The sequence below is a fragment of the Carassius carassius genome, chromosome 21 (assembly GCF_963082965.1).
Source record: "Carassius carassius chromosome 21, fCarCar2.1, whole genome shotgun sequence".
Classification (NCBI taxonomy): Eukaryota; Metazoa; Chordata; class Actinopteri; order Cypriniformes; family Cyprinidae; genus Carassius; species Carassius carassius.
The window spans coordinates 5,356,571-5,373,689 of NC_081775.1; the positions used below are offsets into that span (position 1 = coordinate 5,356,571).

The 17,119-nt window shown below is 36.1% G+C and overlaps 3 protein-coding genes across 4 annotated transcripts; all 3 read right to left on the reverse strand.

The window, feature by feature from the left end:
• Nucleotides 1-1,546, reverse strand: LOC132097073 (natriuretic peptides A-like). The gene is made up of 2 exons (XM_059502705.1): nucleotides 1,392-1,546; nucleotides 1-548 (listed from the first exon to the last, which is right to left on the reverse strand). Exons 1-2 carry the CDS (start codon nucleotides 1,503-1,505, stop codon nucleotides 243-245), a joined length of 420 nt encoding a protein of 139 aa, XP_059358688.1. The 5' UTR covers nucleotides 1,506-1,546; the 3' UTR covers nucleotides 1-242.
• A 3,416-nt stretch (nucleotides 1,547-4,962) lies between these two features.
• Nucleotides 4,963-6,238, reverse strand: LOC132097074 (brain natriuretic peptide-like). The gene is made up of 3 exons (XM_059502706.1): nucleotides 6,083-6,238; nucleotides 5,221-5,479; nucleotides 4,963-5,032 (listed from the first exon to the last, which is right to left on the reverse strand). The coding sequence occupies exons 1-3, from the start codon at nucleotides 6,197-6,199 to the stop codon at nucleotides 5,019-5,021; spliced, it is 390 nt and encodes a 129-aa protein (XP_059358689.1). The 5' UTR covers nucleotides 6,200-6,238; the 3' UTR covers nucleotides 4,963-5,018.
• Nucleotides 6,239-8,857: 2,619 nt separating this feature from the next.
• On the reverse strand, nucleotides 8,858-9,735 carry LOC132097075 (C-type natriuretic peptide 3-like). Of its 2 annotated transcripts, none has more exons than XM_059502708.1 (2): nucleotides 9,374-9,735; nucleotides 8,858-9,293 (listed from the first exon to the last, which is right to left on the reverse strand). In XM_059502708.1, the coding sequence occupies exons 1-2, from the start codon at nucleotides 9,458-9,460 to the stop codon at nucleotides 9,000-9,002; spliced, it is 381 nt and encodes a 126-aa protein (XP_059358691.1). In that variant the 5' UTR covers nucleotides 9,461-9,735; the 3' UTR covers nucleotides 8,858-8,999. The 2 variants fall into 2 exon arrangements, with proteins under 2 accessions (XP_059358691.1, XP_059358690.1); XM_059502707.1 differs by having other exon boundaries at nucleotides 8,858-9,296; nucleotides 9,374-9,728.
• Between the last annotated feature and the right edge of the window lie 7,384 nt (nucleotides 9,736-17,119).

The following is a 17,119-nucleotide window of genomic DNA, read 5'->3' on the forward strand; positions in this document are numbered from 1 at the left end:
TGAAGTTCATTTGACACACAGAACTATGTAAAATTACTTGTAAAGACAAAGGTAATTAAAAACTGGAGGAAAAAAACAGTGAATATACAAAACCTTAGGTTAGATTTATTGAGACATGTTCCCTCTCTTAGATACATGTACATTTTACCTAAAAAGTTCATGGTTAACTGCCCACATGTAAAATAATTTATATATCATAAATATATATTGCAATCCCAGTGTCACTGTATCACTCATCATAGCTAACCTTTTTGAGAGTTGCACCCAAGGGTGCTGGAGGACCCTATGCGGTCCAGCCGTCCCCCGAAACAGCCAGACAGTCTTTTGCTCCGGGTTGACATGAGGAGATCTATGAGGCGCTTTCTCTGTGTCTCAAATCCATCCGAGGGGTTAGTGTCCTCCTCTCGGTCCCTGTCTCTTTCTCTGTCTCTGTCCCAGGACACAGAAGCCGGGCTCTGCTCCAGCGCCGTGTTGCTGTCCTCATAATCGACGGCTCTCTCAGGAGCCTCTTCTGTGGCCAGGGCCTCCTCAAACTGCTGCAGCAAGCTCTGGAGAGCAGAACACAGTCAACCTAGCCATTCTGTTGAAATGGTTTCTTTTAACTCTAATTTACTATGCTTGTAGTATCCTTTGCATGCTCGATTATATAATTGTTTTTTCCTGTTTGGATTACATTAAATATTATTCGGTTTAAGGCCTTGATGAAACTAACAGTGTGAAAAGGTCTAAAAACATTATTTAAAGGGAAAGTTCACCCAAAAATGAAATTTCGGTCAGCATTTGCTCTCCACCAGGTTGTTCCAAACCTGAATGATTATCTTATTTCTGTTGAAAATTAAAAGGATTTTGAAGAATGTGGGTAACCGAACAGTTTCTTGTCCCCATAATACTACGGAAGTCAATGGGTGCCAGCAAGTGTTTGGCTACCCACATTCTTTGAAATATCTCCTTTTGTGTTCAGCAGAAGAAAGAAACACGTATAGATTTGGAACAACTTAAATTTTCATTTATGGGAAGACAATCTAACATTCAGTCAACCAACCTACATTACATTTAGCTGACGCTTTTATCCAAAGCGACTTACAATTGCTATATATGTCAGAGGTCGCACGCCTCTGGAGCAACTAGGGGTTAAGTGTCTTGCTCAGGGACACATTGATATTTCACAGTGGATTCGAACCCGGGTCTCTCACACCAAAAGCATGTGTCTTATCCACTGCGCCAACAATCCAATCAACAAACAAACTTTCACTTTTTTGTGTTAAATGAAGTAGAAAAGGCATGCAAGCTACCACTTGTTATCACAATTACTAAAGTAAACAGATCCAAATGTTCTAGTTTAACTGCGAGTTCTCTATATATAGTTCTTTCTTTATTTTAAGCAGACATACCTTCAGTTTGGCCATGTTGGTGACGGGACTGTGTCTGCTCAACATGTGCGCATGTACATCCATCTGGTGCCAAAGCAGGACCAGTAGTCCTGTGAGAATAAGTCCTCTGATCATCTATGGCTGCAGGCTCTTCCTCTCTGAACTGGCCGTCTGTCTGCTTGGCTCTTATATAGAGAGCTCATCCTCTGTAAACTGTGTGAAGTGCATTCCAACACCTCGTCTGTGATAACGCTCCTGGAGCAGATTTCCTTTTAAGTGTCTGTTTGGGACAGTGATGTGCTGTGCTGGGTCTGTAACTCGGACACAAACAGTGACCTCAGGCATCATGGGGAAAGCATCCACTGCACGAGTGGCCCACATGATTTCGGCATCACCTCACAACTGATACAAAATACAACAAAACCATAAGGGGTTAAAACAGATGATGGTCTATATATAGGTCAGGAATGATGACTTTATGGAAAAATAGTAAAGGTAAGAAACCAGAACCTTTACCCATGTGCATGTTAATGATAACTGAACTCATTTCTGTAAACTGGTTATCATTGGCAATCAAAAATCTGAAAATATGTTTCTTTGGCAAAGAAAAAAAGTGAAGTGTAGTTATTTATCTGTCAAATGGCTAATTCTAAAATAATGTGGTTAATGTTTTGTTGCAGAATAAATGATGCAGCTGATAGGGGAGAATGAAACATGTTAAATGTTTTACTCCAGTAAATATTATATATGTATAATACTATCAAAAGTAAAAGCCAGCATCCATCAGATCTGCATTTAAAAATTAATAAACAATAAACAACTATAAAACAGGGTTATCATACTCAACTAAGACTATAACTTTGTGTGTGTGTGAGTGATTTATTTTTTATTTAAAAATTCTGCTTAAAAACTCAATTTCTCATTTTCTACTAGATTTACTTAATGTACTAAAATAACTAAAACTTTAGTAAATAAAATAACTGAAAAAGTAATAAAAACTATATATAAAATCAAATAAAATATGAATAAAAACGACTAACACAGACCAAAAACTACCAAACTTTAATTGAAGTTTATTATTATTGTTGTTGTTGTTGTTGTACATCAAAATATGCTATTTTTCTATTTGAAACAATCTTTGTCGTGCAACTTTAGAAAAAGATGTTTTAAAGGTGAGACAGCATGTTATAACTAATGTGGGACAGTCAAATATGCTGTATTATTCAATTGATAAAATGTGCATCAAGAAAGTTAAATGCCATACAGGTATTTTTGTTAAATATTTGGGCTTATAATGCATAAATATTATTTGTTATAATATCCAGATTCAACATTTAGAGACTAAAGGGCAATGGGTCTCTGGTCCATGATAGGTCCATAACAACAAGTACTACTAATTTTTGTTACAATCACAATTTGCTTAGCACATGCTTTTGAAAATACATATTCCATATTCTTATCATGTGCACACTACGGAAGTTTATTTATTATTATTATTATTATTATTTTATTATTTTTAACAGTTTTAAAGACAATCCATGTTCCAAAGTTTAAATCTTTTTTTAAACATTTAAACATTATTTTGCTATCAAGTCCAGTTGTATATTTTTGACTTCATTACATGGTTATTATTATTGTTGCTTTTTTTAGTTAGATATTTGTTATATAGTTGTATTTAACACTCCACATATGAACATATAGGCTACTTGTTTTTGAGACAAACTGATGAAGATAGCAAACACACTGCAGGCCTACTAAATTAATTAAGCAAACATGATTATGCATTTAACCAGGAGTGTTGAATGTAAAGTTTGCTTTGTAAAAATGTAATTATTTCTAACCCCACAAAAATCCCAGATTTGAGCATGAGCTGTCCCAAATTATTTTGGCACATGGAGCCATATGTACATATGATATACGTGCAATTTTTCCCTTTAAGTACAATATCTGAAGAATTTCTTTTGATATAATAAGGGAACATCTTGGGGATTTTATAATATAAATATATACTAAAGGATTTTGATTTATCATTTTGGTTTTATATGGAAATATGAGACACAATTGAAAATGGCAAGAACTGTCCAACATTACCCTATCAACCCTATTACTACTACTACTAAGTATTAATAAAAACTTAAATAGTGTCTCAATTATGCTAAAATAATAAAAACAATAATAATAATAATTAGTGCTGTCAAGCGATTAATCACGATTAATCACATCCCAAAAATTTTTGTTTACATAATATATTTATGTGTACTATGTTTATTTATTATGTTGATATAAATGCATGTGCATACAGTATATATTTTGGAAATATTTACATGAATATATTTATATAATTATGTTTTATATTATACTGTACATAAATATATTTCATATATAAACATAACATGTTTTTTCTTAAATATATACATGCATGTGTATGTATTTACATATACATAATAAATATGCAAAGTACACACACATATATTATGTAAACTAAAACTTTGTAAACTTTTATGACTAAAACTTTTATTTTGGATACGATTAATTGCGATTAATCATTTGACAGCACCAATAATAATATAAAAGGAAAATATTAAAACTGTTTCGGCCAACAACATTTTTTTATTAACAATTTGATATAAATAAAACATGTGGCAAACATGTGACAACTTGAACCAATTTCAGTTCGGAGCTAATTAACTACCTCTGGTTGCCCCTATTCATTAACAACTTGTACCGAAACACATTTTGTTCTAAATGTCACCACCAAACTTTGTGATAACATAGGCCTAAATTATACTGAATGTCACTGAAATGTTGCATCTAACTCGGGATAGTGACCTTGAGTTCCCTTGAGTAATATGAAGCACTGCTGCTCTCCATGGTACTGAAACTGGTTCAGCTGATAATGATGCCCTGAAGAGGGACCAAGGACTTTCTACACTCCAAGGGACAGTTTGATCAATACAACCACGTTGTTATTGTCAGGCAAACAGTGCAAGAACTTTATTCTTCATCCTAAACTATACTTTAGAACTTTTTTAGAACTTTCTAGAGTTCAATATAATATTATAACATTATAATTTAAAACAGCTTATTATGTATTCCGTGAAAACTCATTGTGCATGTGTTCAGGTAAATTTTGACCAAAAAACAAAAACAAAAGGAAATTAAATGAAACAAAACGAAAAAGAAACATTCTGAAAGGCATATTTATTATCAAACATTACATTATACATTTATTACAACTGATCTGAATGACAATTAAATTAAATATGCACATAAATATAAAACTGGACTATTTAAACAATTTAATAAATATCTAAATAAATATGCATGATTAAAACATTTTTTGGAGTCATAGACTATTTAAACAATTTAATAAATATCTAAATAAATATGCATGGTTAAAAATATTTTTGGAGTCATAGATAATAACAGTAAAAAATATATATTAATATTTTTATATATTAATATAAATATATTAATGTAATTTAATATGACTAAATAAACCTGGATACATTAGGTTACACCAACAAAAGTCATTGTAAGTCAGATCAAGTAGAAATAAGTCTTTAAAGTAATACCAGCAATTAAGTCAAACTTTGTTTTTTTTTGTTGTTGTTTTTTGCAGTGTAGAAGCTCCTAAGCATGAAGACTTCACCACTTAGAACCTGAAAAAATTTGAAAAAAGGAGAATGTGTAAGTTAGTGAACCATAAACATGTGTGTTAATATTATATCTGTAAATTAACGGGTCGAGAAATCTATTTATTATAAATTGTTGTCCAGAACACTTGTTTTTTTTATTCAAAGTATGTTATGTCCATTTTAACCGTGCGACACATAAATGAAGTGGTTACCTGAGCGTCCGGCCGTGTTGCAACCCAGGGACGACATGGAGCCGATTCTGTCCAGTTTGCGCCCGAAACACCCGGAATATCTCTTGGAGTCTTGCCGGACTGTCCTCAAGTCCCGAGCAGACAGATAGTCCCTCATGTCGGTCTTGGGTTGAGGTTCAACGCGAGTTTGTTCAGGATTATCCTCCTCTTCTCCCACTCTCATCAGTGTTTGTTCTTGGGAAGAAGCGAGAATGGACTCCTCCAGTCGCTGTAGAAGAAGCTATAAAGGGCCACATGTGGCTCATTAGTTTGCCCTGGGTGAGCATTATTAAGCAAGTTCTTCTGTCTCATTCCAACCCGATCTATCAATAGCATGACTTTATGTTTTGATTTGGCGTACTGTATATATGCAGAAACTGATCAAATTGCATATGGCACGCAATGGGTAGGATTAGCGTTGTCAAGCGTATCATATGCACGCCAGAGTCAATTTTTGCGTATCAATGCCAATATAATTTGTCGTACTATTTATACGGCACGTCCTGATTTTGCCAAGTTAGATGTGTTCCTAGGTCAACATATATATATATATTTTTTTGACCCTGGAACAACATTTTAATCCAAAAATGTAGTCTTGACCATATCCCTGCACCTTAACTATTAGTAATCCCTAAAATCAGAGGAACTGATAGATGAATGACACTGATGTACAAGCACCAAACACTGACTGTAAGCCCAAACTTCACAAAAACATTAAACTGGTTCTTCAAATCTGACTGGTTAATCACAATGTTGTTCCAGGGTCAACAAAGATGTTGATCCGGGAACATGTCGCACTTGGTAAAATCAGGTTATACGCATTATCATGAGATGTTCGTCTTACCTTTAAGACATCCCTCTCCTCGGTGGTTAAGGCTGTGTTTTGCAGCGGGAACGCGATCATGAGCTGAACGCTGAAGAGCAAGAGAAGGCCGACTAGAAGAATGTCAATCGATTTCATGTTTCCTGATGTTTTAGCTGCTCTTCTGTCTCGTTTGTCGTTGTCGGAGCCTCGAGCTCTTTTATACTTCAAAGTTTGACACGCCAGTAATGTGAAGAATGGCGGTGCATTCCGACACCTCAGTCTGATAAAGGGAGCTGTCGGAAATCAGTCCTTTAAAGCTTATAGACGAGTCCAAATGGGCCAGACAGAGACGGGAACACCTTAATGATTTGATTATACCCCTGTTCCCTGAAATCATTCACATCAAGTGTCTAACATGGCACTTTAAAGCAAGTTACAGTAGGCTACATATGTTTATCTAACTGAATAATAATTAATAATGCCACTAACAATGTTAGAGTGAGCGGTTTATAGGCTAAAAATACATTAACATACATTCATAAGTACATAAATCAATGGTCTCAAGATTCAGTCACACTTTATTTTAATGTCCTTAATATTTTTGCTTTTACCAATTAACTATTACTTTTGTCTTAATAAACTCATATTTTCCTGCTTATTAATAGGTAGTTAGGTACAGTAGGCTAGTTGTTAAGTTTATATATGATTAGGGATGTAGAATGTCATGCAGAATGCACTTCATATAAGCACTAATAAACAGCCAATAGCTATGCTAGGAATATGCATGCTAATAAGCAACTAGTTAATAGTGAAAATTGGTCCGATAATGAGAAGTGTTACCGATAACTCACACGAGTTTTAAAGAAGGAGCTTCGTGCATATTTATACAAATCTTGCGAGATTTATACGAAATCGCCAGTTTGTAAAATAGTTTTGTGAGATCAGGTTGACTTTTTGATTTTATATATATTTGTGCACATTTCTACCAGCTGTTGCTATGCTGACGTACTGTCAACAAGAAAGATCTAATTGAGAACTGAGACATCGGTAAACATGAAAGGAGGAAAGGGGACCATGGGTGCGATATATGTTCCAAATATATTTGTATAATTTTAGAGTAATGATTTAGTTATAGAAAATGATTAGATGCAGGCCTCACTCTTTAAAAAATAAAGGTTCTTTACTGGCATCAGTGGTTTCGTGAACAACCTTTAACATGCTTGTAACATTTTCAATTGTGCAAAAGGTTCTTTATAGTGGAGAAAATAAAAAATAAAAACGTTTTTGAGATGATTCAATTATTCTTCACAATAAGACTCTTTTAAGAACTGCTCACTGTAAAGTTATTTGGGGAGTCCAAAACGGTCCCATTTAAACCTTGTTTGTCTGTAGCTATGGATTACCTATATATCACAGAGCTGATTTAAAGTGCTGGAATCACATTACTGATTTAATTTCCAGTTCATGGAGAAACAGGTCAACAGAGTTACGGTCAGGTTTTATTACGTATTAAAACGGCTTGCATTGTTAGTGGGAATTACCAAACCTAGTTTAACAGTCCCAGTTACAGTGTTTTAATGATTGTTTTCATATAAATCAAGCCTCTTAAGAACACAATGCCTGAATTATTTTGTCTTCATTGCTTATTCCCAAGACCATTTTAGTTTTTTTTTTTTTGGTATTGATTTTATTCATTTTTTTATTTTGTGCTTAAATCGTCTGTTGCTTTTCAAGTTGTTCTGTAGTATCTCCAACACGTTCTCACTCTCAACTCGTGAAATATTTTCAACAATCTCTAATTTTACAAACCCGTTTAAATAATTACATACGGCTGGACATGACGCACAGAGCAAACATCTGAGAGCAGTGGGGTTCCCTACATGTTGAAATGATGCTGAAGGGACACCCAGTGCAAAACCTGACGCCACGGGGTCCTGAAAGAGTCCATATGTGACGAGATGAGAGAGAGCGTGTTAGAGCCTATATACAAACACACTATGCTGGACTATATAACACCTAAGACTGAATAACAAAGGAAACTTTCATTGTGAAAGAATTTATATCATAAACGCTTAGTGAGTGTATGTGTTATTACTTTCTCAAGTATTTTGTTTGTTGTTTCTGGGTCATGCCTAAATTCAATATATCTCACCAATAGATATGTTTTTGTGTCCATAAATTATCCATGGGATCACAATAAATTGAACTAGCTCCAGCATACACTGTAAAATGCTTTTCAGCCATAGAAATCTGAATAAAAGTTTCATTCGTCAAAAATTGACTTACATTATGTTAGCTCAGATAGAAATAGACCCTTTTTGCCATCTTGGCACTTTTGAACGATTGATTCGTGGTAAAAGTTAATACTAAAAAAATCTAATGAGTCTGCTTACTTATTATTATTATTATTAATCCATTATCCATTTTAATGAAAGAAAAAAAAACCTAAGATATGAACATATGCATCATGTTTATATATTAAAATATGCATTCATTTACCTTTACCAAATTTACTCACTTTAGTTTTAGACAACATTGACACACGTGTTATGCAAAATATTTATTTTGCAACAATATACATGATCTATAACACGATTGGATTTATAGAGGACATACATAAATACATAATTAAATAAATAGATCCAACGGTACAAAGCAGCAGTCATGGAATCTTCAAATACAAACTATTAACATGTCTAAATTTTAAATAAATAATGACCAACACATACAGCATCACCCGAACACAAATCTACTGTAAACCTTCAGTCAACGCCTTTTTTTTCCCCTTTTTTTTATCGAAGATGTGCCTGCCAAAGTGTGTCAAGTATTTCAAAGTCCCAACCTGCAAGAAGTGACATGATATAAAGTAATAAGACATGACTTATTTTATTTCTAGTACGCGTTTCAGCAATGTTCCATGTTTATATCTGGCCAACATCTCCTAACATACCTCCACTTAACACCCGAGTCCGCTAAAAGACCCGATTCTTTCGAGTCTGACCCCAAAGCAGCTCCTCATCCCGCCTTTCTTGAATCGACTCCAGGAGCGCTTGGAAGTGGACAGCAAGTCGCCTAGAAGACGCTCGATGGCGCTATCTTTTCCAGCCAGCGCAGAGTTGCGCGCATCTGATTCCCACATTTGCTCATCCAGCGCGCTCTTCTCGGATCTCGCATCTTTCTGCTCCATCACCGACTCCCCCGACTCCACAAACGGCATGTTCACTTCTTCATCTAACAACTCCTTAAGACTCTGCTATAAAATATGCATACATGTATGATTAGTCGGAGTCTAATAAACGTTTAATCATGAGCTAAGACTGAAAAACTCACCTGTAAACTGGTGACTGGTTTGGCACCGACCAAGTTTAAAAGTAGAAGTGAAGACACGCAGAAAATAGAGATGCTGTTGGAGATCATCGTTGCTGAAGCTGGTGGTTGTGCGCGGCTGCCTGGAATCTAAGCTCGTACCCAAGCACCGTGTCCAGATGCGCGCTTTTATTTCGCCAGGAAAATCCCGCAAACCCTACGGGGAGGGCTCTTCATTTCCATCAGGATCGACCACAACAATGGTGACGTATAGGAGGCTCCTTCCAATTGTCAAAGCATCAGATGCCAAGTGCGCAGAACATCATCTCGTGTTATGTCATGGAGGTGCAGTCCATAGACTCAATGCACACTTACACTCGTCTCAGCCCAGTGTTTTTATTTATTCATTTATTTTTACAGAAAGCTATATCCAAATTAGTGTACAGCATTTTATCCAACCATTTTTACATTTAATCTTATACACTTTGCTAAAGCAAGTTACCTTTGGATTAAGAAATATGATGTTTTTCTTTTTTCTTTTTTTTTATTAGTAAACTTTTAGCTATGATTTTTAATAAAGTGTGCAGCCTTATTTGTCTAGTACTTTACTCTCTGGGAAACTTTTTTTGATCTACACACCTCAGTTGGATTATTTTGAAGCAGGTGAGTTTCTGGCTTTTTTTTTTTTTTTTTTTTTTTGGTCTTAAAATGATGCATGAAGCTCTGGCTAGCTAAAACCTCATTTTGACCTAAGAAGAGACTGTTTACTTAACTCTGAAAAACACTGCTTTCCCAGGCAGCATACAATGGTTTTGAGGGCAGCATATGTGTATCCTTCATGTACAAATGACATCCTACAGTCCTGTAATTTTTATTTCCCCCCAAATTGTTTCATTTATACAGAGAAATACTCATTGTAGTTGAATTTGTTCTAGGTCATTAGAAGTGACACAATGACACCTTGGAAGCCTGAGTTTCTGTAGGAGGTAAAGCCAATGTCTGTCAGTTCAGTTTGCTGGATTTCATGGTTAACTCAGTCTTGGTGAGTCTTCTCAAAAGAGATCCCTCATTTGTTTTCAAGGTGATTTTTATGTTGTGATGAAAAATGTTCTTTACACACAAAGATGACCCAACAAAACAGAAATAAATGTCTCTCCAGAAAGCTTCAAACAATAGAAAGAACCACAGAATCCAAGTTTTAAGCTGATGTTCTCATATGTATGACAGGCTTTGTGGCCACCTTTATTTGGTAAATGTTTGAAACACAGTGATACGCCAATCACAAAAATGTACAACACAAATCTCACTACTATGGAAATCAATACATTTTTTCAGCCAATGAGAAAATGCTCTCTAATTTCCTCGAAAAGTGTAAACAACACTATGACTTTGTGGCTCTATCAAAACATTGTCTTTGATCCTGGGACTCGCATAGCAACATTGTCTCAGCCAATAGTGAGAGTTTGTGGTGAGAACATGCGACCAATGGCAGACCATTTGGGAAACCTGTTTCAAAACAAGCATTGTTTTCACATTTGATTTGGTGACTCCAGTGGCTCAGAAATGACACACTTCAGCTTTAACCCATCGTTGTCCCTCATTACTTTCACATTGTCTGCCGGCTGTGTTTATTATATTCTCTCATATTTCATTCGGGCAGCTCTTAACTTCAAGCACAGTTCACTGAGCACTGCTCTTTCCCTGATGAGAAGCCAATGGGGCTAATTAAGATTTTAATGGCAGGCTGCACTGCAGTCTGTTCCAAATGTCATTTATTTGCTAAAAGAGATCATATTCATAATGTATAACAACTGCGTTACAAAGAAAATGATCAGAAAAATCTTAATAATTCAGTATTTAGAATTTACTTTATTTTTTCATACTTTTAAAAACGTCTAATCAACATAAATCATATTTAACATCACAATTATACTTTAAAATGTTTCCAGCCACTTATCATTAGACTTGCAGAGGGGAGGATATCTTCCAGATGGCCTATGACCTGTTTTCCTAATAACTGCGCTAGATGCCGATGGCAGCTAAAATGCTAATCAGTCCCTATTTGCCTTCATACTGTGCTCCAGTGGAAAGCTAGCAAGAGATCATCAGTCAAGCCCGGGCCACCTGTCTTCCTCATGCTGAGTGGAAACCAGCCTCGGCCCTTCATTGGTTTGATAAAACCTCTTGTGATGTTCAACCCAAACCTGAGTATAGCCAGCAGCCATGTTAGAAGGAGGAGATGCATTCATCTTAAAGTTTCTACCCCTCCCTCCCTTGATTTTGCCGCGAGTCTCAAATGGAAATGTTTGAAGGCTTTAGCTGCTCACAGGCTGCATGTTTGACACCACTCTTCACAGAAGCAGTTTAGCTAAAGAATCAAAACAAGTAAAAAACTAGTTTTTTTTTTTTTTGAGACAAAGACTGTTGTTTCTCCTGTGAAGTATTATTAGTGGCTTTTGCTGGGAGCATTAACTGTTTTTTTCATAGGCTTATTGATTTCAGCAAACTCCTTACATTTAATCTAGCTATTATTAATTTGCAACATGCTAAGAACATGAATGATGTGAGTTGTACAGTACAGATAGTACTTGTCATGGTGACCTGACCTAAGTTTTGGACCTGGGGGATAATAAACAGTATTATCCCATTCTGATAGATAGATGTCGAATCTTCCTTTTCTGTCCAAGATACTAGAAAAGGTAGTATCCTCACAATTACATTCCTTCTTAGAGAAAAATGGTATCTGTGAGGATTTCCAGTCAGGATTTATACCATATCATAGTACTGAGACTGCTCTCCTTATAGAGTTACAAATGAACTGCTCTTATTATCTGATCGTGGTTGTATCTCTATGTTAGTGCTATTGGATCTTACTGCTGCATTCGACACTATTGACCACAACATTCTCTTGAATAGACTAGAAAACTTTGATGGCATCAATGGAAGTGCAGCATGGTTCAAATCATACTTATCTGATCGCCATCAATTCATAGCAGTGAATGAAGATGTATCACTTCGATCACAAGTGCAATACCTCAAGGCTCAGTAGTAGGGCCATTACTTTTCACATTTTACGTTACTCTTGGGAGATATCATCAGGAAGCACAATGTTAGCTTTCACTGTTATGCTGATGATAGCTCTATTTCTCTATTTCTTCAAGACCCGGAGAAACATACCAATTTGAAAAATTTACTGAATGAATAGTCAATATAAAAACTTGGATGAGGAGCAATTTCCTACAGCTAAATTCTGAAAAAAAAAAAAAAAACAAAAAAAAACAGAGGTGTTAATTATAGAGCCAAAAATATCTGCATGTAATAATGCAGATATTAAGAATGCTTAGAATGCTGTCTAAGACTTGATGGCTGTTCTGTCAATTCTTCGTCATCAGTTAGGAACCTATGTGTGTTATTTGTCAGAAATCTTTCCTTTGAAAGCCACATTTCTAGCATTTGTAAAACTGCATTTTTTCCATCTCAAAAATATATCTAAATTACGACCTATGCTCTCAATGTCAAATGCAGATGTGTTAATTCATGCGTTCTTGACCTGTTAGATTATTGTAATGCTTTATTGGATGGTTGTTTTGCACACTTAATAAATAAACTCCAGCTAGTCCAAAATGTAGCAGCTACTAGAGTTTAGAGTTTTTACTAGAAACAGGAAGTATGGTTTGGAATAATATGGATGGACCATATTTGCCTGGTTCTGTTAACACTGCACTGGCTCCCAATCAAACATCATATAGATTTTAAAATCTTGCTTATTACTAAGCAATTAAAGCCCTGAATGGTTTAGCACTTTGGTATTTGAACAAGCTCTTATTGAACTATGGCAACATGGAGGACTACCACGTCCAATGCGTTCTCAAAACTCTGGCAATTTGATAATACCTATAATATCAAAATCAACTGCGGATGACAGATCCCTTTCCTATTTAGTACCCAAACTCTGGCATAACCCACAAACCCGATTCCAAAAAAGCTGGGACACTGTACAAATTGTGAGTAAAAAAGGAATGGAGTAATTTACAAATGTCATAAACTTATATTTTATTCACAATAGAATATAGATAACATATCAAATGTTGAAAGTGAGACATTTTGAAATGTCATGTCAAATATTGGCTCATTTTGGATTTCTTGAGAGCTACACATTCCAAAAAAGTTGGAAGAGGGTAGCGATAAGAGACAAGTTAAATGTACATATAAGGAACAGCTGGATGACCAATTTGCAACTTATTAGGACATGATCCAGAAGTGTAGGCGTTTTCTCTGGGCCAAGGCTCATTTAAAATGGACTGTGGCAAAGTGGAAAACTTTTCTGTGGTCAATCAAAATTTGAAGTTCTTTTTGGAAAACTGGGACGCCATGTCAACCAGACTAAAGAGGACAAGGACAACCCAAGTTGTTATCAGTGCTCAGTTCAGAAGCCTGCATCTCTGATGGTATGAAGTTGCATGAGTGCGTGTGGCATGGGTTCTAGAACAACATATGCTCCCATCCAGACGTCGTCTCTTTCAGGGAAGACCTTGCATTTTCCAACATAACAATGTCAGACCACACACTGCATCAATTACAACATCATGGCTGTGCAGAAGAATGATCCGGGTACTGAAATGGCAAGCCTGCAGTCCAGCTTTCCAAAAGCTTTTTTGGAATCAGGTTTGTACCAAACATTGTTCGGGAGGCAGATACACTCTGCCAGTTTAAATCTAGATTAAAGACCCACCTCTTTAATCTGTTAACCAGACCCCCCATTATGGGACTCACAGCTGAAAGTGCCCTACCTAATTTAAAATTGCAACAGTTCCTTACTTATATTTGTTACACACAAAATTTTGGTGTCTTTGGAAAGAAGACTATTTGGGCATTACATTTTTATCAACCAGATTTGATAATGCTCAAAAATATTAAAAGTTATAGACACTGAAGTGCATTGATTTTTATTTTTTTTACCCCACTGAATTGTTTTATAATTTGATATAAAAATACATAAAATCAGTCCTGTAGCAATCTAGAAAAGAAATAGGTTGAAAGTCACATGTCTCATGAGTTTCTATTTCAAATCTGAAGAAGATATCATGAAAAATGAGATTCATAAAGTTCATAAAGTCCATAAAGTCAATAAATCACACTCTATTCCTATAGATGGCGTTCATATCGATAGCTGTGATTACACAGTAATAGCAAGATGATTTGCGCTCAAACAAATGGAAATCATGCAGATACAGTCACATTCAACATAAAACACACTCACACATATGTGAAAACTGTTGAAAAATAAAACAAATAAAGAAAAAGGCGATCGCTAAGTTCCGCCTCCATCAGATGACAAGGTGTGTCAGAGCGCGCGTCACGAGCCTTCACGCGAGAGCGCCAGAATTCAAATTAAAAAAACAATCTTCCGACTATCTTTCACTTTTCTGTTTGTGACACTGTATGCTACAAAACCATGCCATTTATTTACTACCAAGACACAGTTCCTGAGCTTGAGTTATTCCATAACAGACACAAGCAATACTGTCCCCAAGGAACTGAAAACGTAAACAAAGGAATTATCATCCATATTACGTTATTGCTTTGTTGGACTAAACGTGCTCCATGAGATTTCGTTCAGTAGACCCTTACCTTAACTAAACCGGGATTTCCAGCTGTGGATGTATTTATGACTCGTTATTATGATGAATCTGGTATGTACTGCTTTTTCATTCTTCATGTTTTGATGTGTACTACTTACACAAATTTAGCAAATACATTCTTTATAAGCTTTCCATTGAAAAACGGCGATTTTTCGTTGATGCTTGAGGCTTAGATCTTTATATAATGATATATAGTTTGTCGAGATTAAATTTGTCCTGTCTCATTTAATCTATTTGTAATCATTGACACGTGCAAACAAAACAAAAAAGAGTTCAGGACGCCGGCGTCAGGGTGCGGGTTAAGAGCACCTGGGTTTATCCTGGGTTACGCATAACACACTAACACATTTCTAATAATCAAATACGTTAAAGGATTTTTAGGCTGCATTAATTAGGTCAACTGGCACCGGGAACACTTCCCATAACAAGTCAAGTCACCTTTATTTATATAGTGCTTTATACAAAACAGATTGTGTCAAAGCAACTAAACAACATTAATTAGGAAAACAGTGTGTCAATAATGTAAAATGACAGTTAAAGGCATTTCATTATTGAATTCAGTGATGACATCATCTCAGTTCAGTTTAAATAGTATCTGTGCAATCATTTGCAATCAAGTCAACGATATCGCTGTAAATGAAGTGACCCCACCTAAGCAAGCCAGAAGCAACAGCGGCAAGGAACCAAAATTCCATTGGTGACAGAATGCAGAAAAAACCTTGGGAGAAACGAGGCTCATTTGGGTGGGGCAGTTCTCCTCTGACCAGACGAAACCAGCAGTTCAATTCCAGGCTGCAGCAAAGTCAGATTGTGCAGAAGAATCATCTGTTTACTGTGGTCTTGTCCCGGTGGTCTTCTGAGACAAGGTCTTTACACGGGATCTGTATCTGGGGCTCTAGTTGTCCTTGCCCTGTCTTTCAGGGATGTAGAGGTCCTTTCTAGGTGCTGATCCACCATCTTGTCTGGATACGCACTGGATCCGGGTGACTGCAGCGACCCTATGATCTGAATACAGACATCGAGGATTATAATGTAACAAAAGCTTGTTCAAATACTGAGGTGCTAAACCATTTAGGGTTTTATAAGTAATAAGCAAGATTTTAAAATCTATAAACTGTTTAACAGGGAGCCAGTGCAGTGTGGACAGCACAGGGCTAATATAGTCACACTTCCTGGTTCTAGTAAGAACTCTACCTGCTGCATTTTGGACTAGCTGTAGTTTGTTTACTAAGCATGCAGAACAACCATCCAATAAAGCATTACAATAATCTAAACTTGAGGTCATGAACGCATTAATTAACGTTTTTGCATTTGACATAGGTCATAATTTAGATATATTTTTGAGATGGAAAAATGCAGTTTTACAAATGCTAGAAATGTGGCTTAGAACACACCTAAGAACACACCTAGGTTCCTAACTGATGACAAAGAATTGACAGAGTAGCCATCTTAGACAGCATTCTAGATTATTATAAGAATAGTTTTTAGGTCCTATAATTAACATCTCAGATTTTTTCTGAATTTAGCTGTAAGAAATTACTCCTCATCCAGGTTTTTATATCGACTATGCATTCCATTAATTTTTCAAATTGGTATGTTTCTCCAGGCCTCGAAGAAATATAGATTTGAGTATCATCAGCATAACAGTGAAAGCTAACACTGTGCTTCCTGATGATATCTCCCAAGGGGAACATGTAAAGTGTTAAAAGTAATGGCCCTAGTACTGAGCCTTGAGGTACTCCATACTGCACATGTGATTGATATGATACCTCTTCATTCACTGCTACGAATGGGACTTCAGCAGCCTGATCGAGACACGACGCAGCACGACGCCCGCGGCGACAATCGTCGTGTCAGGACCACTGCCCACGTATCGACGAGGACACGAAAGGTTCAGTAGACTTTTTGCTTTAAATGAATGGTTGTTGTCATGGTGTAAAGAACAGAAACTGCTATTTGTTAATAACTGGAATCTTTTCTGGGAGCGTCCTAGGCTGTTTCGCGCTGATGGATTTCACCCCAGCAGAATCGGAGCGGAGCTGCTCTCTGACAACATCTGCAGGACACTTCGCTCCATGTGACTAGTAAGACAATTCTCAGATAACTATTATGATGAGTTTTGTTCCAC

Excerpts from the sequence above, each read along its gene's own strand:
- LOC132097073 (XM_059502705.1), bottom strand. The coding sequence starts at position 1,505 with ATGATCAGAGGACTTATTCTCACAGGACTACTGGTCCTGCTTTGGCAC. Across the intron at positions 549-1,391 it reads CCAACATGGCCAAACTGAAG|AGCTTGCTGCAGCAGTTTGA; the intron begins GTATGTCTGCTT and ends TCTGCTCTCCAG.
- LOC132097074 (XM_059502706.1), bottom strand. The coding sequence starts at position 6,199 with ATGAAATCGATTGACATTCTTCTAGTCGGCCTTCTCTTGCTCTTCAGC. Across the intron at positions 5,480-6,082 it reads AGGAGAGGGATGTCTTAAAG|CTTCTTCTACAGCGACTGGA; the intron begins GTAAGACGAACA and ends GGCCCTTTATAG.
- LOC132097075 (XM_059502707.1), bottom strand. The coding sequence starts at position 9,460 with ATGATCTCCAACAGCATCTCTATTTTCTGCGTGTCTTCACTTCTACTT. Across the intron at positions 9,297-9,373 it reads AACCAGTCACCAGTTTACAG|CAGAGTCTTAAGGAGTTGTT; the intron begins GTGAGTTTTTCA and ends CATATTTTATAG.